This window comes from Harmonia axyridis, chromosome 1 (genome assembly GCF_914767665.1).
Source record: "Harmonia axyridis chromosome 1, icHarAxyr1.1, whole genome shotgun sequence".
NCBI lineage: Eukaryota > Metazoa > Arthropoda > Insecta > Coleoptera > Coccinellidae > Harmonia > Harmonia axyridis.
The window spans coordinates 31,527,845-31,555,815 of record NC_059501.1 but is presented as its reverse complement, the minus strand read 5'-3'; the positions used below and the strand labels follow the sequence as shown (position 1 = coordinate 31,555,815).

General features: G+C 33.5%; 2 protein-coding genes across 4 annotated transcripts; one reads left to right on the top strand and one right to left on the bottom strand.

Annotated features, from left to right (window-relative positions):
• Positions 1-204: 204 nt before the first annotated feature.
• On the top strand, positions 205-26,140 carry LOC123671341 (LHFPL tetraspan subfamily member 3 protein). 3 transcript variants are annotated; one of them, XM_045605115.1, is made up of 7 exons: positions 205-376; positions 2,682-2,781; positions 2,852-2,999; positions 3,720-3,838; positions 3,892-3,958; positions 25,428-25,658; positions 25,905-26,140. In XM_045605115.1, the coding sequence occupies exons 1-7, from the start codon at positions 285-287 to the stop codon at positions 26,099-26,101; spliced, it is 954 nt and encodes a 317-aa protein (XP_045461071.1). In that variant the 5' UTR covers positions 205-284; the 3' UTR covers positions 26,102-26,140. The 3 variants fall into 3 exon arrangements, with proteins under 3 accessions (XP_045461071.1, XP_045461070.1, XP_045461072.1); XM_045605114.1 differs by having other exon boundaries at positions 207-376; positions 3,720-3,841; XM_045605116.1 differs by lacking the exons at positions 205-376; positions 2,682-2,781; positions 2,852-2,999; positions 3,720-3,838; positions 3,892-3,958 and adding an exon at positions 15,621-16,163.
• LOC123671340 (RNA polymerase II-associated protein 3) lies at positions 6,142-12,632 on the bottom strand. The gene is made up of 6 exons (XM_045605113.1): positions 11,965-12,632; positions 11,659-11,907; positions 10,056-10,183; positions 7,430-7,640; positions 6,638-7,355; positions 6,142-6,328 (listed from the first exon to the last, which is right to left on the bottom strand). The coding sequence occupies exons 1-6, from the start codon at positions 12,091-12,093 to the stop codon at positions 6,237-6,239; spliced, it is 1,527 nt and encodes a 508-aa protein (XP_045461069.1). The 5' UTR covers positions 12,094-12,632; the 3' UTR covers positions 6,142-6,236.
• Positions 26,141-27,971: the final 1,831 nt, after the last annotated feature.

The following is a 27,971-nucleotide window of genomic DNA, read 5'->3' as shown; positions in this document are numbered from 1 at the left end:
GAGATATTATCGCCATACATTGAAAATGCTTTTATCTGAACATTTCATATTCATTATACCTAAATTTTATGACAAAGCCATGTCCCAAAAATGGAATATTTTTTTCGAAATAAACAATGTAAGTTTTCAATTATTCTTTAGTTGATAAGACTGAGATTATCATGCATCTAAATAGGTAGATTTAATTAAATAGGTTGAAGTAACAGAGTTATCTTATCAGAAAAACGGATATTTCGTTGTCATTGTGTTTCCGCTAGTTTTGTTAAGAATAGAATTTCAGTTAGATGGGGACCTCTCAAAGTGTTTCTGTTTTCACAGAGGAATTACTTGATGAGTATACGGTTTTGACATTTCTTACTAGAGGTGAAATTCTGACGTGAGTATTTTTTTCTATAATTTTATATTATTACTATAAGATGAACTGCGTATCAGCTAAAATGAATTAAATTTATTTTATTTACATCAACATATAAGTAACATTGAATACAACATTCAGTTGTTTGTGTCCCCAGATTTCTCAGACACTATATTGAAATCCTTATCAAGTCTCGAATCTAATCAGAACACATTTGAATGATTTAATCATGATCAACTTCCAAATAGGAACAACTGAAACACTAATAATAATTAACCACATTATCAAAAAAAGATATATCAATTAGATCGAAAATGAAAAGAGAAAAAATATCAGCAGATACATCAAAATACTTCGAAATATCTTTTCAAGAGAAGATTGACAAATGAAAACTCCACCGAACCAGCAACTCGCAATGCTCTATCGAGAGGATTGTTCATTGAGTAGTTGTTTCTGCCAAATTTTATATTGAATTATTGTTCCCAAGTTCTGAGATTCCTGGGAACATTTAAATTTATTTTTTGTGAAACATGTGATAGTCGATGTAATTGTGCAAAATCTTATATACAAGCATTATATCAATTATATACTGTATAAATGAACAATATTATTGAGTTGGTTCGGAAAAACCGCATAGTCTGGCACTTGTTTATATTAATTTCCATTTCGTTTCGAATACACCATTCTACAACGTTGTCGATATCTCTCTGAAGATAATATAGGTATATCCACATTTCGGACAATTCGAAATAACCTCATACCTACACACTTTCCGCCTTTTTCTACAGGGTGTCCCATAAGTGGCACGTCACAGTGACACCGGAGGTAGGTCAGCTAAAGAGGGACCTAACCAGCCTAACATGACCCCAGTAAAAGTTGCATGGTTTTCGAGTTATTACCAAATTACCTTAATTACCTTTCAAGAATAGGGGGGCCGAGTAGGGGGCCAAGATCTTCAAGCCAAGATTTTCAGGTCCATCCAGATTTTTGTTTTAAATTCATATTGTATTTTTTTTCTCATGCGATATTTCAGGAGGACCAGCAAAAATTTAAGGGAAGCCCGTTGTCACTGAAATATTGAATAATTTTTTTATTCTTCTTGATTTTTTTCTGGCTTTTGTGACGCGATCAACATGATGATTTGTATGAAGATTGAAATTGTTATTTTCATCTAAATGCAACATTTCAAACGACCAGATTTACAAAAGACCTAGTCGGATTTCGCTGAAAACATAAACGTGTTCCAAACCTACAGTAGAGACCTATTTTTTGGTGAAGCCATGGTAAAATGTAAAAAGAAACTCTGGTCTAGTACTACACTTTTTGATTTGTTGTAGTTTTGTCGTATCTGTTATCGATTTCAAGAAAAAAAAATCAAATACATAGCTCTGTAGTAATCCTCAGGAAAACCCAAATCATTATAAACGTCCAGTTAGTAAGCTGTGATGAATAAATTAATTATAAGTTTTAGTACTTATTCATATCCATTCTGTAGCTAAGATTAATAAAGATTTGATTAACTGATGTAATCATCACTAAAAAGTACGACTATACAAGAAACACCATGTATCTCGAAAACAAAGCGTTTGTGGGCTCATGTTTATGGGACTTTATGTTCTTAAAATTATCCAAGGAATCTCTCATTTTTATTCGTAACTCCATTTTAGAAAAATCCAGTTTAAGGTAAAAACAATCGAGTTGGTAATAAAAAAAATATTTTTAGTAATTTGGTTCAAAGTTCGTTATTAAAACTCTTTTTCTCACATCACAGATATGAGTAAACGTTGTTGTAGAAAAATTTGTTTCGATTACCACCCCCAAGAAAAAAAGATCTATGCCCTTGTATTTCAGTGGCGCATCCCCCTACCCCTCGAGCGATGATGCTTCGTCTTCGTCCTACGCAATTAATGTTGAAAAATAGAAAAAAGACTCTTCAATATTTTGTACAATTTCTTCAGCACAACTTTCATGTGGATTCGGTACTGTGCGCAACCACCACCTCCTCTCTTGTAGAAATCCTGGATCCGCCACTGATAGCACTGCATAAAATTGATATGTTGTTAATTTAAAATTGTCTTCGCACATCATACCTCTAGTGTACAAGGTTGAATATTAGTAAAGCATCTAGTTATTCTTATAGCGCAGGTGTACCTACTTACAAGAGTGACAATAAGTCAAAATTTTTTTACCAAATATCGAACATTTTTTATAAATGTAATGAATCAAAAGGGAGAAATAACTATTGAATATCAACTAATTGAATGTCTTAGTTTTCGGGTTCTTAAAATGACTTAATAAAATTTCATTTTACTTTTCCTATTTTCAGATTGTACAAAGCCTTCAGCTCTCTAGGCTTAGATGAGATAGACAGTTTAAATAAAAGATATCCAATTGAAGATATTCAAGAATGTTTCCCACAACTAAAGGTATAGTGAAAACCAAATGAAATAATCTGAAGACACTCGTACCTATTTCAATCGAGATTTTTTTTTTCAGTGTAATCCATTTAGAGATAGGATTTTCAGAGTATTCTCATCGACAAAGGATGGAAAATTTTCCTTCGAGGATATGTTAGATCTCTACTCAGTCATGTCCTATAAATGTCCTGATAAAGTCAAAGCAGTTTGGGCATTTAGAATATTTGGTCAGTTGTCAATAATATATATATAATATTTATTTTTTGGAATAGTATAGTGCACATAAAATTCGTTCTATTTTGTTTCCGTTTTCCCTCTGAAACGATCCAAAGATTTTTGTTGGAATTTTAGATCCAACAATACAATAACCAATTGCTTGGCGCTCAAACCAAAAATTTTCCAACACCCTCAGAAATTTTAAAATTACTGCTTAGAATGCATGGAAACTGAAAATAGTTGAAAGCGTATTAAAAAATGTCACTAATACCTTTTTTTCGGAGACTAGGAATCAAATTGAATATTTTTTCCTGATGATTTAAAAAAGCTATGAGATGAAAGAGAAAACAACATGAAACTAGGCACGAAAAAGGCATCGTATAATAACAGATCAAAGACAGTACATTTCAAAAATAAATCCAATTGATTGAAGATATAATATACATTAGAAATTTCAGTAACAAAAAATTTGTTAACTATCAGTTATTGAACCCAAAAAGGATTGAATTACAAATTATTTCAATTATTCGATAAGTTCAACCTGAAAATTCTTATCACAGAAGCGGTAAAGGTTGGAAAATAATAATAAATTACTCTTTCAAATATAGCTTAGTAATTATTAATAAATTAATAAATGTAACCTCATAGTTTATCCACCTATAAAATACCTAATAAAAAAATAATAATAATTCACTATTTCTTGGAGTAAATTACCCTTTGTTTTTTTTTAGATTACGATGAAGATGGTGCTTTGGACGAAAAAGACCTCATGATTGTTATAGATAAATTAACGCAAAGCGAAAAAACTGGGAACGAGATTGCAATAGAAAATAAGAAACATATAATAAAAGTAGTAAGTGAGTATTTTATTGAATAAATTTTATTTTGATCCTTTTCTTTTAGTTATTGGAAGAATTTGATTTAGAGAGTAATGGTGCAATTAGTCCTTTGGAATTTCAACATGCAGTAGGTAAAATACCCGAATTCGCTCATTCTTTTAGTTTCCGATTTTAATACTATACTATAAATTATATGAAATAATTTTCTCATAGTACTGGTTAGCAATGTCTATTATTTTTTATTTTGATATGAAATCAAAGGATATAAAGCAAATAAAATATTTGAGAAGAAATATCAATCTTAACTTGTCATCAATTTGATAGAGTATAGTTTTGTTTTTATTACCACATTCAACTTCCTTTAGAATATAGATTATTAATGTTCTAAACTCCGTCCTATACATTTGAGAAAGAAGAAAGAAATTTAGAAATTCACAAAAATTTTGACATTAGGCAAAATTCAACTACCATTAAAATCATTTTTCATGGTGCAAAGCAGATATCACACCATAAGAATACGTTCTCAAATAACAAAATAATGAAAAAACATAGCATGAAAACATACAAAAACTGGTCTGTAGAAAATTCGAAAAATGTGGACATGACCAAATGATATAGCTCATGATTTAGGGACAAGGACAAGGAATCATTCAATTTATGTAAGTACAGGGCGTTTCACGTAAACGGGTCACTGGAGTTTGTGGCTTATCCTTTGAGAAATATTGAAAAGTGACACATCACAATGATAGTACTTTTCACGGGCTATCCAAATATGTTAGCGGAAAAACTATCGCAACCAATCAAATTTAAAACAAAAATTTTTTTGAAAAATGGTTTTTCCTCAATAACTTTTCATGCCTTTGTTGGATAGTTTTACCGATATCATATTTGGGAAGCCCGTGAAAAATACTATCATTGTGATGGGTCATTTTCCAATATTGCTCGAAAGATAAGCCACAAAATCCAGTGATCCGCTTACGTGAAACATCCTGTACATCATGTCATTAAATATATTTTCAATTTCACACTGGCTCTGGCTAAGGAAATAGAGGGAGCACCTCCACGTGATCTGTCACTGTCACTATTTGTTCAGAGGAGAAGGGACCAAAATAATGTGCGGTGTTGCCAGAACGATTGAATGATTAGCAGAATTTACGAATATTACAATAGTACCAACTTTCGTTGAAAGGAAGTACTTTACCGAGTCTTTTTATAAATTTTCACAAAATTAGAGACTCTTTTGTAATGATTTTATGTATGAATATTTCTAAAATGCGTCAGTGCTTAGTAGATTAATACCATATCATCAATTCTTTTGAGATACCATATCATCAATTCTTTTGAGATACCATATCATCAATTCTTTTGAGGTTACCAACATTTTTTTTTGATTCGCAAATTAAAAATATTGAAATACATTATATACAATGTAGATTATTGTTAGACGAAATTATGTGAAATCCCTTTAAAATCGACGATTTATGAGAAGAAATGGCTCTAATTTTGTTTTGAATTAAGCAGTCATGTGTGATGGTGTTCCCCCAATACTACCAAAACAAAACAAAAATAGGGTGAAAAAATTCCACTCTATCCTTCAGTTATCAAGTAATTAATCTTTTGATAAAAAAAGGCTGATTGACTGACAAAGAAAATAGTTTTAGACATACTCAACAACTCTCTGTAAAAATAAACATTTACTATCCGCACCTGAAAAATATTAAATGATACTCCCAAGATATAGAAATTGCATTTGAAAATATTTGTATCCTAATAAAGCTATTATACTCATATCTTGAGTACAGAAAATTTGTAATCCAAGTCAAAATCTCAGTTTTTCAAGGGAAAAATATTATATCATGTAATTCTGAGAATCATGCATAAAAATTTTGAACATTATGTATTGGGCCAAGAACTGATACTGATATCCCAACACCAAAATTGCACTTTTTCATTCAAACATTCTGGCACTTCTGATTCTCAAACTTCTTTTAGAAAATAAATTTCTTAAATAAGATGAATCAATATTTTTTTGAGGGATAATACTACAGTTCACTATATGTATGTATGTCAGAATTCTCCAATTTATCAGAGTATTGATGGCTTCAATTCTGTACCAGTTGAAATAGTCTCTAACAGAAATATCAAGAAAATCAAGGAGTACCTTAAACTTCAATAGTGTATTGTGTATATAAAATTGTTCTTTTTTTTGTTGAAATTGAATTATTGTTGTTTAAAAACTATTATGTTAACTCAGTCTCTAACACCAGAAGATTTTGCTGTTTGGGAGACGGGAATGAATAAGTAAATAAAATAATAGTTTTCCATAATTTATTGGTAACAATTAGCAAATCAATTAAATGAGTTGGGTCATAGAAGTAAATTACATATTAAACAATTCCGTAAAAATAATCATTGCAGTTCATATTTTGTTATCAAACTGTCGATTTCTTCCTTACAACGCCCTTCATACTCCTTCATATGATTGAACATTTTCCATAGACCTGAAAATCCAATCAAAATGTAGATTGAAGAATTTTTATTTTGTTCAAGTATGATGTTATGAATCTCAAAGGGTTACAGAACTATGTATATGAGATCTCTATCTCTTTCTATGTTGAAATAACATATTAATATATATTACAGACCATCTCTGTGGCCGGGTATGTTGAAAGGCAGTCTGTTGATGGCAAACAGACAAGCACATGGTTAAAATAAGGATGAATTAATACATATTACAAAAAATATAGTATTTCATTCCAATAGTTGTTAATTTTGAGAATTGCCTTCAAATTAAAAAAAACTATACTTACTATTTTTATCATTAAGAGTAAGGAACATAGAAAGAGCGCTAAACCTCTTTATTTTGGATAAATAAAATATATATTCGTAAGTTTCATCTCTTTCCTTAGTGAAATATTCAGCAAGAATAAGCAATATTTCACTAAATACTTGACTTTCCAATGAATCTTTGAAAAGATTTGGTATATTCTTTGGATTTATGAGTTTCAGGTATTCACTCTTTTTATCATCAGATCCTTTGAGTTGTTTCCATACTGAATGAAACTGTACAGACGTTCTTGGTGTTTTAAGTTCTTGAACCTTCACTTCCTGTTCATTAACATTATCTTTCTGAATATTTTCAAATGAATTAGTTTCTGAATGCTTGTGTTCTACGATTTTAATTTCTTCTGTTTTTATAGTCATGCTAAATGTAGGAGCTTCATTCTGTTTAGCGGGTCCAGAGTTAGTATCCTTCAATCTTTCAGAACATTCTGGTATTGCACTATTTATTTCTTTAATCTCCATTCTTACAAGGGGTTTTTTTGATCTCATGTGGGGTGGTTTCTGAATAGCCTTCACAATGTTGTCAACTTCCCCACTAGGCCAAATACATTCTGGTTTTTTTGAATCAATTTCTTTTATTAACAGTTGTGGAGCAGTTTCCTTAGATAATGCATAATTTTGTATTTCAGATTGCCTTTTTGAATGCTCTCTAGATTGACTGGATTTTGATGCTGATTTCTGAGGCTGAAAATTAATGATGGTAATGATTTTCATTTATCTGTTATGTGATTGTAAACCAATGAAATATTCAAACTTACTAATGATGTTTTTATTTTGATCGTTAGCTCTTCTAAATTTTTTCTGGACTCAGAATTTTTAGGTTCCAATTCTAATACCCTGAGAAGATCCAATCTGGCGTCTTCCAATTTATTTAAAGCTTCCCTAGCAGCAGCTCTTCTTAAATAAGCTTTCACATAAGTGTTGTCTAATCTAAGAGCAATATTACAATCGTATTCAGCTTTTTCCATTCTAAAAATCACAAATTCATATATTAATGTTCCCAAATAATACAGACAACATTGAATTGAATACTTACTTCAAAAACAAAGTAGGCAAGACAGCCTTAACGAAGTATTAATATCAGAATTCACATATTTTGAATGTAAAAATAGAAGAGATTCTATAAATAATTTTCCGAATTTTATTCTCTAATGTTTCATGTTTTATCATATTTGTAAAAGTAGAGGGCATCATTATACCAGACCTTTTACAACCATTGATAGAAGTTTTGATAAAATTCAGACAAACGACGATCGCGTTCTGCGGTGATTTCCGGGAGATATTCTATAGTTAGAATTATTCCTTCATAACAGACCTCCCAAAAATTCCTCTGGAGAGATAGAAATTCCCAGAAACCACGTGATATTTATGAAATGTAAGTGATGACATTTGGTGCTACCTGCTTCCCGACAAGTACACTAGACAAAGCCTTATACATAATATACGAAATGAAACATATTCAAAATGTGGGTGGATTCGATTTAGTTGTCTGTACATCAAATTTTAAAAAATTGCGACTGACACGACTATCCAACAAATTGTAGGACTTTGCTGAAATTCAAAATTAGATAACTTTTGTTTTAAACTGAAATCCAATATTTTTGCAATTGAAACCAATGATGGAACGAAAAAAAAAACACATTTTGATTTTTGAAACTGGTTATGTCCATTTTTGACCCATTAGGAGTATTATTTAATTCAACAATCTGGGGGAAGAATTCATATACAAGACATAGAGAAGTCCAGAATGGTTTAGGATGATTCAATTGAATTTGGGAATTATGGCTTTTGGTCCTCCAGAAAATTTCTAATATTTCTAAACCGAGGTGTTATTCATCAAGTATTCCCAATTATGAAAAAATATAACTTCAAATATTCTGTGACGCAAGCAAAAAGGCATAAATAAAAGAAATAAATGAGACACTTGAATATATATTTCAGTTTCACAAGTTTCACATACAAAATATAAAAAAAAATTATGAAACATATAATCAAGTGTCTTATTTATTTTTTTTTATTAATATTGAAATTCTGTTTCATCAAGTGATAAGCGAGGAATAAATTCCTAACTTCAAATAATAACCCAGAAATCCCTCTAAATATCTTATCTTCTGGCTAGAGGTAGGTTAGCACTAATCAAACCACTTTCAATTCCAAAACTGGAGCTCCAAGCGGCTTTGATGAGCGCTAGGCTCATGAATATGTTTATCGAGACATTGGAGACTAAAATAACTGAGATGTACATATGGACTGATTCAACAACAGTACTCTGCTGGATTAAAAACGATGGGAGTAAACTAGGACAATTCCAAGATCACCGTGTAGGCGAAATTCAAGATTGGACGTATAGTTTTAATTGGGTCTGGGTTACATCCAAGTCAAATGCTGCTAACAATGCAACAAGGACCTACTCGGATGATGGTAACAATCTCGATTTCGAAAGATGTTATAGTGGACCAGATTTTTTTTTTTTTTTATTTGAGCCAGGGTACTGAAATTTGCAACATTATTGATTTTTAAACTTTGTGACAAAATTTATAAAATTTTGATGGACCTGACCACTTCTGACCTTTAAGAAACTGAAAATGGAAGTTTGAGGAAACATAGAAGATTAGTTCAAGGACTAAGAGATTTGTTCTAGAAAAGGTGAATGAGTCAATATTTACCAACTTTGATAAAAAGATCAAAGTAGAGGGACAATAGCAGACCTATAAAACGACATGATGAGGTAATACTCTTAAATGATAACACACCTAAAAAATCCTGGAAACTTGGTTTAGTTGAGAAAGATTTCCGAGTCCCGATAAAAAAATTATGAGTTATTCAGATAAAAACTGCAAGTTGTGCTAAAAATGATCTGTTACAAAGTTATGCAGATTGCATATAGAAAACAGTGGACAAAGTTGACACTTCTGCCACGGTGGAAAGAAATGAGATGTTTAGTTATTATACATATAAGATTTGTACACCCTGTATTAGTTTACATTGAAAATATTCTGGAGATTCATGCTGTCAGATATTGTTGACAGTCGATGTGAAGTTACATGAGGACATTACAAATTTAGAAAAGATACGGATCTTATTCAAAGGCTATGAAACAAATATTGAAGGATCAATTAAACCCTGTCATCAAACAATAATTACAAGAGTATAGGAAATCATAGGTGCTGAAACATACTAAACGAATTTGGGTATTGGCGAACTTTGGAAACTAAGATTGATGATCATTTTCTGAATAAAAAATAATTTTATATTTTGTATGTGAAGAGTCTATGGAAACAAACTTGTAAACATTCATTTAGGTATTATCAAATTATTATTCTGATAAAATGGTTATAATATTAATAAATAATTAAAATAAAAGTCATAATAATCAATACTCACTGATGTGTCTTCAAAAAACATAGAGCTCTATTAGCATAAAAGATTGGATCATAAGCATAGTATCTGATAGCATTAGTATAACTTATTACAGCTTCATCCCATTTGGCAACTTTCACAAATTGATTTCCCTGAAACAAACAGTTTTATTATTTCTGTGTAATGTAATATCACATTCTCTTTGAAAATATTTCCACTGGATAGTTTTATCTAATCACATATTTCATCTAGTGATCACTATAAATAATTAAATGATTTGAGTTCTTTATGGACTCGATACCATACTTTGAGCTGAAGTCACCATAATTTGTGGTTACTGATAATAGTAATGTAAAATTATTTTTCTCTATTTCAGTATCGTAATGAGTTCATTACACTTCTAAAAACAGTGCTGTAATGAAGTCATTACAGCATTGTTTTCAGTTATATTATTCTTCTTGTGGTTGTCTACACAGACTTCCAATCCTATCAAAATTCAACACACGTCAAATTGTCAATATAATATGATTTGGATTTAGTGAAATGATTTGCGACATTATATTCGTAATTTCTCTTAATTCTGTTGGTGTTAAATCGATTTCATCAGACATAATTGACGAGTTCAATACGTAATTATAAATTAATTAAAAATTCATTGCAGAAGGCAATTCCAACACTCATGCATTCCAAAACTTGCTCCTTCGTCGCTAGTTTCCTAATTTCGCATTCGTGTTGGAATAGGAACCCATTCTCCAACTTGTTTTAGAATATACTATTGAAATATCGTTTGGATACAAGTCAAGTAAATAAAAATAGAATGTGCTGGTTGGGATATCAATTGTTGACTTGCGAGTGAATTATATCAAAACTATTCATAATTGTATTCATTCACTAATAAAACTGTATTCTACCTTTTTATTTTGAATAAATCTCATTATCATCATTTCACAATTATTATTACTACAAACAAGGGGAAAATTCTAGTTTCAAAGAAGAGATTTGTTTATTCATTAGTATAGGGAGAAGCATTTTTCTCAGCAACTAATAAAAAATTGAATGATCACTATTTATTAAATCAATTTTGGCTGAGAATGATTAATCTCAATAGTTATTCCCTTAAATTTTTGTTGGAATAGAAATATGTTGAATTCCCTTAATGAGTTCACAGTTTTTCATGGAAAAAATGCATTCATAAAAAACATAAAATCTAAGATAGATTTCTACTGAAATAATACTCAATGGTATATATAAAATTAATTGTTGATAATGGAGAACTGATCATTGAAAAAACTTCAATTTGTTTTGGGTAGTGCAGAATATAATAAAAAAAGCTTCATTTTCTAGTTTTCCTTAGAAATCTTGAAAGCTGAATGCATGATACGCCTAGCTTGAGAATAGTATCCATCGATTTTAAACATAAAAATCTTTGAAGAACATTAAATTAAAAATGTGTGATGGAATCATACTAAACAGAATGTTTCTCACCAAGTCCTCATAATTTCAAAGTTAAGAAATTTTGAATGAGTTGTTGAAGAAACGGATAATTCATTCTCTGCAGGATATTTTTAATTTTTGAGTAGTTTTTATTTTGATATCTATTCCATTCAATTAATACAATTTTGTTTACCTGTTCCTTTTCAATAATTGCTTGATCCCTTAGATCTTCTATCAATGAATCTGAATTGGATTCAGCATCAGATTCTTCATCCACTTTTTCACATTCCTTATCGGCATCAAATTTATCCCAATCTGCATATGACATATGTTTTTTTTTAATTTCATTTTTTTCATTTAATATTTCCTTCTTAGCTCTATTATTTTCTTCGAGTTTTTGTTTTATGATTTCTTGCCGTTTAGGTTCCTTTTTCTCAACTTGCTGGAATTGGGTGAGAATAAGAGTAATTTAGGAAAGAGATCAATTAAATCTACTTACCAATTTTTGTGATTTCCGCTCTTCATCCTTCCTTTTCATTTCTTCTCCCCAGGATTTCAAATCATTAGAGAAATCGAACAAAGCCTCAGTATTGTTTTTCAATTGTTGTTGTATTAGTAAAGGATCCATGATATTAATAGAGGTCCACAAGTTTTACAGCTCAACACAAAGAGATTCGAAAATGAAAATATCAATCAATCACAACTTAGGTTCACATGGAAACTTATTTGATATATTTTCAAATGATATGATACTATTTTGTTTGATGTTATTATTTGGAAGGTTATCTCCACAAAGTTGTCTCAAATTATTTTCCTTCTTTCTATGCCCCATTCTTCGAAGATTTGGTTTTGACCTTAGCTTAGATCTAATATCATATTAGGTCTGTCTATGGTTTTGACCCAGTGGCGTACCCAGATCCAAGCCTTGGGGGGATAAAAGAGGTATAAACAAAAAAAATATTGTTTTTTCGGATATAGGCACTTTTATGTAAACAATTTAGTCCTTTAGGTCTTTTATGTAGGTTCTTCAATTATTTTATCTTCGGAAATGTGTAAATCCCTTTAAATAGACATCATTATTGCTACGCCGTTGAGCCTGATGTTTTGAGAAGTTGAATTTCGGAGATAGTTCTTTATCCCTTTCAATTACTGCGTTCGGCAAATCCACACCGGTGCAGACTGCAGAGCGTGCGGTGTAAGGTGCGAACTGCGAATACTGCGAATGGTTGATAGGTCACGTGACCACGGTGCAAGAGGTGCGTGCGTGTTTTGCCGAACGATGACGAGGCTGATATCAAAGAATTTTTGAATGTGTTTTGTGGAAAGAAAAATAACAATTTCGTCGATTGAAATTATTGGAGACGGTCAGACTAGATTCCATTTGTCCCCTGATATCAGGATGTATTATACGTAATGTGTTCATCTTGAAAGATATTGTTGATGAACCATTTATTGAAGAAGTTGGAAATGTTGTAGACATCGAAAATATGCATCATGAATCAGAGAACCAATTTAAAGACAGTAAAAGGATTTTTAAAATGTATTCTTTGAACATGGATGAAATATACTGCTCCACAAGAGTTAGGAATATCGTATTCAATCGTTTTGAAAAGAATTTAATCTTCGAGAAAATCGTTGTAAAATCATTTAAAACTCAATAACAACTTGAATCGATCCAATAAAAATCATTATGAGACATTTCGTCAATCTGGTCGCCTTTTTTCTGAAGTTTGGTTCTTTGCTTATGCTTCATGAATGTTCTAATTTTGAAATGGAGATAGTTTATCAACGGCTTCGATTTGAAACGAGTTTTCTGAAAATGCCTAGACGTAAATTAACAAACGCTGAGGCTAATATGGCTAACAGAATGCTACAGGGTGGCCTAACTCAGGTTGTTGTAGAGGAAAGGCTCCAAGTCAGCCAAAGTGTGATATCGCGACCGCGACTTTGGAATCGGTTCAAGGAGACAGGTTCCGTTTTGGAAAGACCAAGGCTTGATGGGCGACGAAAAACAACACCTGCTCAGGATCGTTTCATCACCGTTTCGGCGAGAAGAAACCCTACATCTACCTGTAGAATGCTACGGAATACTCTTCAAAATGCAGATGGGGTCCAAGTTTCCATCGAAACCATCAGACGACGTTTGAGAGAGGTGAATCTAGGTTCTAGACGTCCATTAACACGTGACCATAAGCGTCAAAGACTGGAATGAGCAAGGCAACATATCAATTGGAACGATCATTGGCGTAGTGTCCTTTTCACTGATGAATCCAGATATGGACGATTTTCAGATTCTCGAAGAATAAGGGTATGGACAATCCCACGCATACCCCGTAATCGTTGCTATGTCCAAGAAGTCCATCCATTCCGAGGGGGTAGTGTTATGGTATGAGCCGGGATATGTTTCAACGGGCGCACAGATCTACACATTTATGCTGGGAATATGACCGCCTTACACTATAGGGAGCATGTCATTGACAATGTTGTGACAAATTTTCACGGTGCCATTGGTGAAACTTTTCAATTTCTAGACGATAACGCTAGACCGCACCTTGCAGCCATAGTTGAGAATGCGCGCGAGGAGCTTGGTATTCCACATTTACCATTACCTCCGCACTCACCAGATTTGAATTGCATAGAACATGCGTGGGATATTCTCCAAAGAAGATTAGATAATCATCAACCTACCCCAGAATCCTTAAATGATCTGAGAGAGCTTCTGCCCCGTTTATGGAACCAAATTCTTCAAGAAATATTCAACAACCTCGTGTGTAGTATGCAAAGAAGATGTCAAGCTGTTATTGATACCCGTGGAGGCCATACATTGTATTAAAATGCTTGAATTCTCTGAGAATAAAATTTCGTTATTTTACTCGATTTTTCTTAACCACTCTGTATACGCTGCAGAACTACAGGCTAAAATTAATTTTATTTCCTGCAACTTGAAATCATATTAATATGAATTTTCATCACAAAAATCTCATTTAAACTATATTTTTTTGCAATTTAAGTCAATATCCCTAACTCATGTGGAGCAGTTTATTTATTCGCTGAGACACAATTATGTACTTTGTAAAATAAGCCTTTATTTTTTATTAAAATAATCATTTCTTAATTACCTTCAACATAACCGAAACATAAAAAATACTCTAAACATATAGATTTTGCATAATAGGCTTATAATTCATAACTATTGTATTTCCAAAATTCTCATATTCGTGCATGATGCTGAGAGACAACCATTCCATGTATGTATAGTAGTAGCAGCCAAAGTCACTGGAGGAAGCTGAATATTTCGATTATACAAGGGTTGTCCAAGTTTCCAGAAATTCCTTTGGGGCCAGTGAATTTAACTTTCAAATAAACCCCGGTATTTAGCGGATCGCGGTATCCACTTCAAAGGGATATCTATGGCCAAGCGTTTTTATGGACTAGTTCAAGTGACTTTGGATACTATACCTATTTTCAAACCAATTCTTAATTTCTAATTTTTTGGTTAAAAATGATCTACTAGATTTCAAGACAAATTTAATTTAATCAAAAAAGGCATCAATTGTAATATTTGAAATGCCTAGTTTAGTCTCCTCTATAAAGATATATTTATTTCTTATTGAGAAGCCACCAATTTTCATTCGTATTGTCCAAAATATAAAACTAATTTATGTTCAATATAACATAATGTCTTGATAAATAAATACTTGACTTGACTTGAGATTGAAAAACTACTACTTGACTTGAGCTTGACTTGATTTCAAGCAAAGTTAAGCCAAGTAGCTTGAAAATCAAGTCAAGCCGTGAATCCCTAGACACCTTGTATAACATACAGAATCACACCTTGAAGTTTGTCGGATTCATTCACTAACACTCCGTATATTTAACGAGTAACAAAGTCATTCGTTTCACTGAAAATAAACTTCGTTATTACAAATAAAAATAATCAAAATTCATATAGAGATAAATTAGTGTTTATGCAATTTATACCTGCATACATATGTATTCAATTATCGGACACCATTCAATGGCATGTGAATCAGGGAAAGGTCTTTCCTAGATACAAATGCAATTATGCAAAATTACAAATTATAAAGACTACCTGTCTGTTACGACATTTCGTAATTCATTCATCTAACGAAAAAGTGGTGGCGCGAATCAACCAATTCAACGAATAAGTTAGAGTGCAGGTGAATGTGAACCGGTAGAGAGTGCTAAGGACTCGAATATTCCAACCATGCAGATCGTATAACCATAAACATGCTGAAAAGTTGAATGTGATTGTGAATGGTACGACCCTAAACATGGCATCGAATTTGGGATACTTGGAGAATTTATCCACATACTCCTCATATGCAAGAAACTCTAAAGCTATCGGGATTCTGTGGGCCTTCTTCACAGTCTGCTATGGATTAATTGGAATTACCGCTTTCTTGACGCCAGAGTGGTTGGGACAAGAGGAAGATGCTTCTTCTGGAAGGATTGGTTTGTGGTCTGTTTGTGCAGTGGTGGACCACGACAGGGAAGTGTGTATTGGAAAACTGGAGAATTTCATGAGTTTTCCTGGGAAGGCGTTTCAAGCAGCTACTGTTTTCATTGGACTGGCGGTTTTTTCAGCCGTACTCACCTTTTGTGCCATGCTGTTTTTCCTATGCTGTCATTCTAGCACTGTGTTTTTCACTTGCGGATGGATGCAGCTATTTTCTGGTAATTTAAGTGTATCAATTTTAGTATATCCCTTTCTCACTCTATATACCTACATTTTTGAGTCAAACACAGGTTTTCGGGAATTCTTTGTTTTCCTGGAAATATATTTCAATGCTTACTTCAAATTATTTCATATAATTCAAAAAGCAAGACGTGAATTAAAAAAAAACATTGAATGATTCATTGAATCATGAACAACAAATGAACAGTTTTAGCAAATCATGGCTATTCTGTGTTCGTCATTATTTTGGGAAAACCTGATTATGACAATTTTGAATCATACATGAGATTGGAACAAATCTCAATATAAAAATAATTATAAGATGCATTTTATTGATTTAGAATGTAACTCTTATAGGTATCCAAAAGGTTTTTCATTAAGAGATTTCATTTTGATATAAAAAGAGTGTATTTCAAGATAAATCAATGGATGTTTATTTTATTGTAGAGGGGAAGTTATGTAATTTAGATGAAGTTATGTTAGTGGCCTATTATGTTTGCCTTTTCGAGAAATAATACGGCCAGAAAACTTTTCTTGCTAAGTTTCGATTGATTCGTAGCTTGTTTGGTACATATAGCGAAGTCTAGTTGTAAATAAACGCCGTCCATAATAAAATCTTTCAATTCCGGCCATAAAAAATCATTAATCAAAGCTTGCACCAGTTGCACTAGTTGCACCAGCCTCGTTTTTGAACGAGAAAGGTCCAATCACAACACCAGCTCAAACACCACACCAAACAGTCATACGTTTAAGTTTCAAGTATCGATTATTCTCATCTCTCATTTTAATCAATAGCTCAAATTTTACAGCAGGTTCAATATATCAGGTGTGTGAATAAGTCTTTCCCGTTTTTTGTAAGAGATGGCGCCACCAATACTGTGCGAGTATTTAATGGTTACATATGTCATAATCAAAGCTTATTCATCTGTCAACAATTCCACACTAACACATTAGTTGAAATTTTTTCGCATCATAAATTTTTGAAATCGTGAAAATGTCGAAATTTGAGCCGAGTCGACGTCATTTGCGGGAAGTTTCACTTTATTGGTTCAATTTGAAGAAATCTGCTGCCGAGGCGCATCGGTTGCTTCAGGAAGCTTATGGAGAAGGTTGTGTCGATGATTCAAGTGTTCGCGGATGGTTTCGACGCTTCAAAAGTGGCGATTTCGACGTGGAAGACAAGGAGCGTTCCGGGCGGCCGCAAATCTTTGAAGATCAAGAATTGGCGACTTTGCTTGATGAAGATTCGTGTCAAACGCAAGAAGAACTTGCTGAAGCATTGGGAGTTGACCGAACAACCATTTCCAAGCGTTTGAAAGCCATGGGAATGATCCAAAAGCAAAGAAATTGGGTGCCGTACGAACTGAAGCTGAGAGACGTCGAACGGCGTTTTTTCACTTGCGAACAGCTGCTTCAGCGACATAAAAGAAAGGGTTTTCTGCATCGTATCGTGACTGGCGATGAAAAGTGGATCCGTTACGATAATCAGAAGCGAAGAAAATCATGGGGACTACCCGGCCATGCATCATCATCGACGGCCAAGCCAAATATTCATGGCGCCAAGCTCATGCTCTGTATATGGTGGGACCAGCTAGGTGTGGTTTACTATGAGCTTCTGAAACCGAATGAAAGGATCACAGGCGAGGTCTATCGACGACAATTGATGCGTTTGAGCCGCGCACTGCGAGAAAAACGGCCACAATACTCCGACAGGCACAACAAAGTTATTTTGCAACATGACAATGCTCGCCCACATGTTGCACAGCCGGTGAAAACATACTTAGAAACGCTCAAATGGGAAGTCCTACCCCACCCGCCGTATAGTCCAGACATTGCTCCGTCTGATTACCATCTCTTCAGATCGATGACGCATGGCCTGCCTGACCAGCACTTCCATTCCTACGAGGAAGCCAAAAAATGGGTGGCTGACTGGATAGAGGCCAAACCGGTCGAATTTTTTCGCAACGGGATTCGTATGTTGCCAGAAAGATGGGGAAAAGTTGTAGCTAGCGATGGCCAATACTTTCAATAATTCATTTGTAACCATTTTTTCACAATAAAGGCTCAAAATTTGAAAAAAAACGGGAAAGACTTATTCACACACCTTATAATAGCTTTTATTGTTTGAGAAACGATGTTTTTTTCCTTCGCAGCTCAATGAAAAATAATTCAGGGGGTGAAGAATTCTTTTGGAATTATTACGTTCTTTAATAATTGAAAATAATGAACCTAAAGCTTATTTGATCCAAATATCAAATCAACATTCTTAGCATAAAGGTTAAGATATGCAGGTTCACATTAAAACTCGCGGAGAAAATATCTACTTATAAATTGTTACGCAGCAGGTGATATAATGTCCTTTGAACTTTTGTTATTCATCATCAATATTTTATGAACTGATGAATATTCAGAATTGAGAGGAATCAGAGAAGTTGAACAAAACAACACAGATGGAAATCTAATTTCCGTTTCCTATCACTGGAAATGCTGAAAACAAAATTCGATATCTAAGCTGATAATAAAAAATGGAAGTAGCATCAACCCAGCATGCTCATCAATCCTCTTGTAGGAAAAGAAAATTTAGAATTAGATTTTCAAATTTCAAAGGATGAAAGCAATTTCGGACAGAAAGTACCAGAAATCATCATCGGAGATTCATTATTCAAAAGGATAATCTAAATTTTTTGTCCTTCAATAAACTCAATTGTCTCCTATGTTTACTGGATGTAGAGTCCGAGCCTTCATGCCACTTGTTATGTCATTTATATTATTTGCAATATAATATGGATCTTAGTATCTCAATCTTGAGTGCGAACGGAATTTCGTTAGAACTTTAAGTAATACAAAAGGCTGATTACGGCCTTGGGGACCATAGAACTGTATATAGATATGTGGTATCCAAAAACGCAATTGTTGCTGCACTCAAATGCTAATGACATCAAGTCAGAACTTCCTCATTTTTTTTCGATATTTTACTCGAAATTTTTATGATTTGGATGACACGAAATTTTGCATAAAACTTGATAAAACTTGTTCACCAAACTCAGCAAGATCTGTTGTTACGGAAATATAAGTTTATTTATTTTCGATATTATCCTTGAGTTTTGTATGGTTCTGACGACGATATCAAATTGATAGCTAAAACTATATGGATGAACGGATCGAAGCGACCCGAGGATAATTGTCGCTCTGGGATCCCAAATGAATTCAGTTCTTTTGTAGACGCATGCTTACTTTGCTTGACAATGGTGTAAACATTAACCAACACTGCAGTAATCCCATTTAGTCGGAAAAGAAAACTTCAAGCTATGAAATCCCGCCCCCTAAATGGATACATCATAGAGTGAAATTCTGAAGCAAAATTTATGACAAGAGCCCTACAAAGCAAGCTTCTGTGGAAGAAGCATATTGAGGTTACTGCTAAAAAAGCAATAAAGGCCTTGATGGCGTGCTGAAAATCTGGCTGGAAAGACTTGTGGATGTAAACCCAAAAATACTGCAAAAACAATGCGATGGATGTACGTCATGATTGTTAGACCGATAATAACTTATGAGGCAATAGTCTGGATTGCCAAGGTAACTCAGAACAACACGAGGATAGAAAGGTTAACCTGTGTCTGTATGATTGGAGCTATGAGAATGTGCCCAACTATTGGAGATCTCACACCTCCAATACCTCCATACCGACAAAGAGGGAGTTATTAACCAGATATTCTGGTCCTCTCTGACCAATTACATACCATCAGCAGACGTTCGCAGTGACGACATTACGATGCTAAGTAGAAAAGAAGATTGGAAAAGGGTGTTCATAATCCCAGCTCCCAAAAAGAATACCATCAAATGCTACATGACAGGGATACTTACAATTGAGTTGTGTGGAAATGAACCTAGTAAGAAACTATCAGAAATGTGATAAAGCGATATACATTCTTACAGTCAGCTGCAATAAAAGTATTGAGCTCAAATATAATCGATTGTGGGTTGATATTTGAGCGCCGAAGTAAGCCCAATGAAATAGGAAAAATTAACAAGGTCTGTTTAGTCTGGGTTCCCAGTCACTCGGAAATTGGAGGAAATGAAGAGGCCAACACACTTGCCAGAAAAGAAGCACAAACTCCTTTCTTCGGCCCAGAACCTTTCTGTGGTATAGGTTACGGTGACTTAATAAACCACAGTGGCGATACGCGTGGTCTCGTTTTTGATTGGCTGTGCCTAAATATGGCGGCTTTTTGTTTACATTCTCCGTTTACCTGATTTTTGAGATTTATTCAAAATGTGAGGCTCATTTTATTAAGTCACTATAGTATTCTTCAGTTGAATAAATATTTTCTATATACAATCAAATACCAGGCCCACTAATTGTTTTCTTAAGTTCTAAGGTGAAGCCATATGGTTAGCCATTTTTAGACTCAAGTTGAACTAATTGTCGCCACTGTGTTTTATTAAGTCACTGTTGTATAGGTAAATGATCTTACAAGAAAGGATTTCAGGAGAAGGAAAAAACCGGGAGAGAAACACTGGCGAATCTTCCTGAGTTGGATCATTCCGAAAAGTTGGGTCGAAACTTTGATACTGCGAGATCTAGGAAGAATATGGATCTTATCCAGAATATGCTGTAATTCCTTATGGATTCCTCATGGGAATTTGCCACCTCAGGAAGCACCTCTTGAGAATGATTCTAGCAGAAAAAAACCAGTGTAGTTTATGAGGGGAAGAGGAAGATACTCCGGATCACTTGGTGACGGAATACCTCGCCATCGTTAGCCAACGCAAAAAATGCTTTGGACAAGAGATATGGATGAAATCTCTTTGAAGCCATCCCAAATACTGGAGTTCATGAGAACTCTGGAATTGCAGGACGGGCTGTAATCTACGATGGCGAGAACAGCTTTGATTGGAGTCACAACAGACCATAAGGTACCTAGTGAAGAAATTATGTTCTGCTGGTTGAGTATTTTGTGATTTTTCAAACAGTTAATTCTTTCCATGTTATGGATTTCTCCTTTTTCTGTTTCTTCTTATTCTAACAAAGCTGTTTCTGGAGGGGGCATCAGTAGAACTATTTGGGTTTTGCGATTCATTCTAAACATCTATCACATAACCATTTGATTGATTGCCCTCACCTCACCTGAAATTAATTGACCTAGCTTAAATAAATAACCTTCATCGAAATCTACTTCATCCTTAATATAATGTTTAATTACTCACAGATTTGATTAATACAGCTTAATTATATTGTGCCAATAAAAAAGTGATTTGTTCACATGAAATACATACAATTTATTGAAGAATTGTACAAAAAACACTCACCTCTGAAATGTTATGTGTAGATACCCGAATTTCTAGTTTCTGCTGAAAGAAATCGACCGCAAGATACATAACTGACCACATCATAATTCAATAATTTAATCCACAACAGAAACCAATCAAAACAATGAGTCATAAATAGAGGAACAAGATGCCCGATTTTATTTTATGCTTCGTAGTGGTGGAAGTTACGGCTTCTCCTTCCTATTTGTTTTTTATTCAAAGTTTTGGCCTTAAAATTCGAAAACATTGTGACGAAAGAATAGATCGATCTTTTCGGTGAACGAGTGATCAAAAAGGTCTAGTGAACCTAATAAGGGCGCAAAAACCCTCGGAATAGAATCTTAGATCAATGGAAATGGTCTTTTTCATCAATTCGAGATATTTATGGAATACCAATCTATTTCTATTGCGATCTACCTACCTCAATTGTATTTATGAATAATGAGACGATTGAGTGAAAGTTAATGAATAAATAAGCGTGGATATAATGTAACCAGATCGATTTATTATTCTATCAATTTCCATGAGGAAGATAGTTTGCTCACTATGAATTCAAGAAGTGAATGACAAATAAATTAATGATAATCGGCCTGTTGGGTAATATTCATAAAAAGAATTTACAGACATATGGTGCTTTGATTTTAAAAATCTTCCTAACCGGTTCTAAATCTGCTAAATAATATTCCAATTATAACATACCATTGCATTTAAGACTATTTAATCATTACAGAAAAGTAAATTCCTTGAAAATTGTGTCTAATTATGTATGTCAAATACCGCATGGTTAATTTTATATAGTCCTTTCAATGTAAATGTTAAAAGCGTAAAATATGCAGCGATCTGTTTGATTTTCCGCGTACGGAAAAAACGCGATGTCGTAAAAAAAAAATATTTTTTAAAATTCGATATATGTTCGCCATGGAAATGGAAGGTGTATATGACAGGGATCTCTGAGTTTCCATACTGATGATTCCATAAGTGGTTCCGGAGTATGAAATTGTTTTGAAGGGAAAAAACATTGAAGCAAAATATTGGCTTGATGATGAGTTTTCGGGGTCTGCTCCAGGAAAATCAACCATCGTTGTTGGTATGCTAAGTTTAAACGAGGTGAAATGAGACTGAAGACAACGCAGTGGACGCCCAAAAGAGGCTGTCACCGACGAAAAAATCAAAAAGTTCACAAAATAATCTTGAATGAATAGTACTATCACTACTAGTTAGTTAGTCGTACTATTAGTATGACAGCAATCTCACACTATCGAATATTTTGCATGGTAACAGTTGCTGCGATAGTTACTACCACGATCCCACTATCATGATAGTACTATATATCACCGTGAAAATGAGCCTTTAATATTATCATAACTTTTGAACTAGGGAACATATTCCAATAGTTTTTTCGCTTCATTGATCGTTGGTTAATCTCATTTTAATCAATTCTTCCTTCGGTGGAATGAAGATAAATTCCAAAGGAATTTCTGAAAACTTGGACAACCCTGCAATAATTGAAATATTCAGGCTTCCTCCAAGTGACTTTGGACATAGTATATATCCTTACAGGGCCGTCGCTAGCCAAATTGCCGCCCTAGGCAAATACCCAATTTGCCGCCCTAACAGTCAACTCTGCAGAATGCAAAAAAATTATTTTGGGTTATCGGGGTCTTCTACCGAAATATGAAAAAGTTGAAGGCGACAGTTTGTAAAATTTTAATTATAATAACATAGAAAAATATAAACAAAACCAACAAGTTCAAACTTGTACAAAAAATGAAAATCATTTTAGGATTGGTAAGGAACAATAATAGGAATACATAATATGAATGACTAGAACAAAAAATATCTTTCCGGAAAAAATATTCAACGAATTATTCAAAAATTAACTTTTCGATCATTTGAATAAATCATCGAAAAGTTAATTAATTAAATGTCAAAATTGGCATTTAAGGATTGGTAAAAACGAATAATATACACGAGTATAAATAAATAAATGTAAAAATATTTCATAATAATATTCAATAAGGACCCGCTCTAGCGTTTCTGCCGCCCCGGCAAAAATACAAGTCTACGCCCTTGTTCGGGGCGAGAATTTTTATAAAAAGTTAGAAGGGTTTTATGGACGCAAAATGTATTGAGTGTAATTATTTCTTATGAATTCAAATTCAGATACCTTTGCAAAAAAGTATCTTATTTTGTATCTATATACTCTTACAAAGTAAGTTTGATGGCTTTGCTAACATTATTTTAAAATATAATTGATTTATAGAATTTGAAATAACATTCCAATTTCCACTCAGCATTAAAAAAATCAAGTTATTAATCCAACAAAAAACACGGTGAAAGTAAAATAAAACTATTTAATATATTCTTTTAAGGATCTAGTAGATTCCTCGGAAAAAGTAGAAAATACCTTTCTCCAATATCTGCCGCCCCTCTGCGGTCTCAGGTTATTCTGCTGAGTTCCGACTTTATAAAACACTTGAACATTTTGTTTTTTATCTTTAAGATGATAGTGTGTAACAATCGGATGATACGGATGAACCATTATTTCAAATTCGAATGCGCCCACCCCCAAAACTAATTAATTTGATAAAAAATCATGTGTGAAATTCTTTGAAATTAAAAAAAAGTATTCAATACTTCCTTCTTGGAATTCGGATTTCTGAAAAAAATTGAAAATGCCGCCCTCCAATATTTGCCGCCCCGGCGAAATGCCAATTAGCCAGCCTCCAGAGCGGACCCTGATTCAGTATTTAATTAAGAAAAAGTTCTTCAAGAAGCAATTGAAAGTTCCGGGCGAGGGAAGTATGAGAACGTTTTAGAAAAATATTATCTTGAAATTTTTGTTTTCTCTTTCGGCACCTTACATTTTGAAATAAATGAATATGATTTTTTCTATTAAGTCTATCTCATCATCCGACGCTTCGAACGTAGGTACTTCCCTGTGCCGAAAAATGATAATAATAAGGAAATGATGAAAATAAAAAATTATAGAACTTACCTTCAGTAATCTACTTTGAAATCCTTAAATCCAAAGGCAAATCGAAAAATTCAGAATATAACACTCACTTTGCACATACAGTACGATCAAAAAAATATTGTTATATAATGGAACGTGGTATAAAATAAAATAAACTTCTCAGATATGTATTTCTTAGGAAGGATGAGATGGAAATGATGAAATGAAAACGTTTCTCGTATATTTTGCATTCATCTGGGAATAGGCATTCTGGTTGAAGAATTGTAGAGAAAAATATCCTCCACCGGCTAGGTACCCTAATAAAGCAATAAAATTGAGCAGTGTACAAAGAGAAGGCCGACACGCCTGATTAGAACATGTGTTTTTTAGCCTCAATATCTCGTAAACAGTAAACAGCTGTGAGAGGGTTTACACGACATCTGGATATTTATGAGTTGTTGTGTATAATGCGGCACCTTTGAAAGTTTAAAATGTTGATTAAATTGTCTGTTTATTTTCGTGTTGTTTCTAACCGATGTAAATCTCATTTCTTACTTTGAATTTCTACACATATGATTTTTGTTGATCAAGATTGAAATGCCGCCCCAGAATTTTGCCGCCCTAGGCGGTCGCCTCCCCTGCCTACCCCCTAGCGACGGCCCTGTATCCTTATACTATGCTTTGGATATACTACAACAAATTTATTGAAGAAAATCCTAAACCCTTCGTTTTTTTCTCCGAATTTCAATTGTTTACTCCTTGAGATACTATCTATGTTTTACCAAAAAAAAAAATTTAATTTAAACAGCACCTTCTGCCTGTTGCAGTTTCTTTGTCAGTCAGAATATGTAGTGAAAACCTTCAACTAGATCTTCGATTTCGCTTCTGTTTCATCTCTGTTGTTTAAACATTAAGATTAATAAGATTTTCAACGAAATAAAAGTATCAAATACAGCCATGATGATAATAGATTAATATGGATATTACTTTTTTCCAGCCATTTCCATGATGACTGGATGCTTAACATATCCATTGGGTTGGAGTGGTGTTAATGTACAAAGAATATGTGCAGACTCAGGCATTTTCAATCTAGGCAAATGTGAACTCCGTTGGGGTTATCTTCTAGCTGTAATAGCTTGTCTAGACGCCTTTATTCTCTGCATCCTTGCCTTCACACTTGCTACACGCCATTTACTGCTTTCATCTGATTCCGGGAGCCTATACGAAGGTGAGTTAGGTTAGGTACCATGATTTCCTAAAGGTTTCCTTACGCCTTCTGCTTATCTCAATGAGTTTGGGAGAAATCATCAAGTTCTATAACACAACTAGAACCGGCAATTCTTTTCGGTTCTAGTTTTATAAGGCAAAAATAAATAAAAGTATATAATCTTTGTATCATCACCTTATTACATATTTTCCTTAACGATAATCTCTATTGGACATATTTGCATTTTTAATTTTGATGTCCTTTAAGGTGGGGTGAATACGGCGTATATGGGTGATACAATCAGTATGACAGGATCTAGAAAATCGCTCAATTTGTTTCCTTTGTTTTCCATAAATCCTGAAGGTCAAGAGGATTTCTACGCTCAGATGCGGCCCAGATCTATTCATACCAATAACTCAACTCAAGGTCACTTACCGTATAGTGCTCATAATTTTGAAATTTGATAATTTATTGTATGATAATTGAATTAAATTTTAGGTTTTGTTATTTGTTTTATTTCCTCAAAGCTCTTGTCTCTTAACTATACCAATAGAGGTGGGATCCAAATCAATAACAACAACTTATGGTAGAGTATATCCAAAGTCACTTGAACTAATCTATAAAAACGCTTGGCCTTATATATCCCTTTGAAGTGGATACCGCGATCCGCTAAATACCGGGGTTTATTCTAAAGTATTGTTAGGCCATAAATTCACTGGCCCCAAGGGAATTTCTGGAAATTTGGACAACCCTTTTATAATCGAAATATTCAGCTTCCTCCAAGTGACTTTGGATATACTATAACATTTATTGTTACTCAATATATTGATATATGAATATTGTTGTCGAATTGATATTAGGTCGGCCACACATTATTATGTATACCTGATACATAAGAAGAACACCACTGGTGTCACAAGGGGGGACCTTTGCAGTCCCTACCTATATTTTTGCTAGCCCCCAGGTAATATAGCATGAGAAAAAAATACAACATGAATTTAATGTGGGCTAGTTAGACTTGGAATTCTTGGCACCGCTTGAAAAATCCTGGCTCCTTCTTGGCTCCCCTATTCTTGAAAGCTGGCGTCACCACTTTAACGCACTTACTCTTCATGTTTACCTGTCAAGTTTGTCAATTCACCATGGATTCTCCAGAAGATGATCTGCTCTTTCACTACTTATTTTTTGTATTTTTGCTAAACGTAAAACCAGACGATAGCAACCCAAACAATGATGTGAGGAATGATTGCAGAGAGGTGGGATTATCTTGGAAATCACAAAGTTCGAAGTACTAAACAGAAGGTTTGTGTATCATCATCTGTTGAGGAGCCAGATTTTATTGTGGATTCAATTTTTTTTTTGATCTGTTCGTTGGAACTCGACTGTTTTTTGACTTTTTTAACCAAGGTCTTGTTAGCGTCATGCTCTATTTCCTATAATTTATTCACCCTAATTTTCTGTATACAGCATGCTTCGCTATGGAGATGGAAGGTTTATTTGACAGGGATAACTGAGGCCAAACTGGGAGAGGGTGCACTTTCGAAATTAGCTGAGGACGCCTGCCAAAAAAATAATGGAAATACATATTGAGAAATTTTCATTAACTCGCTTTCTATCAATACAGTTTTACCATTTGGATAAGGATTCGAATCTGAAATATTCATTTAAAATAACAAAAACACTAGTTCTAACATCAAACATGAATTTTGTTTTTAACTAAATAGCAATACTATATGTTATTTTTTTGTATTTTCTTGAAAAACAGCTGGCTATACCTACCTCCTAAGTTTCCAAAAAACGTCAAGCGCGGTCCCAGGGGGGGTCAAGAGAGTCATGACCCCCCCAAAAAGGAACTACCTTAGACTTAATATGCGTTTCAAGCAGACAATGTACGAAATGGTCCCATCAAAAAACTTGAAGCCCATAACGGTGACCTTCCCCCCAAAATTTAAAGGTAGGACTATATATGTTTGCAGATGGCACAATCGACCTTTGATTCGCGAAAAATAAGAATGTAATTGATAATGAGATAAAATAACACACACTGTTTCAACATATTTACTCATATAGTCTAAGATCCCGATATAAAACGACCTTCACCGAGATGCTTATTTGATAAAACGTATTTTATATTTAATTTAACATGTCAATAAATATATCACATATAGGTTGCCTAACAAATTTTAGTCCAGAGTAGGTTTAATTAATAATTGAAAAAAATATTTTTTGTAAACATTTCACCGGTTTGATTATTAGATAAATTCTATACCAATCGAAAGTATGAAGCCCATAGAATGTGCAAACGTTACGTTGCCTATTTTTTTCCGATCACAA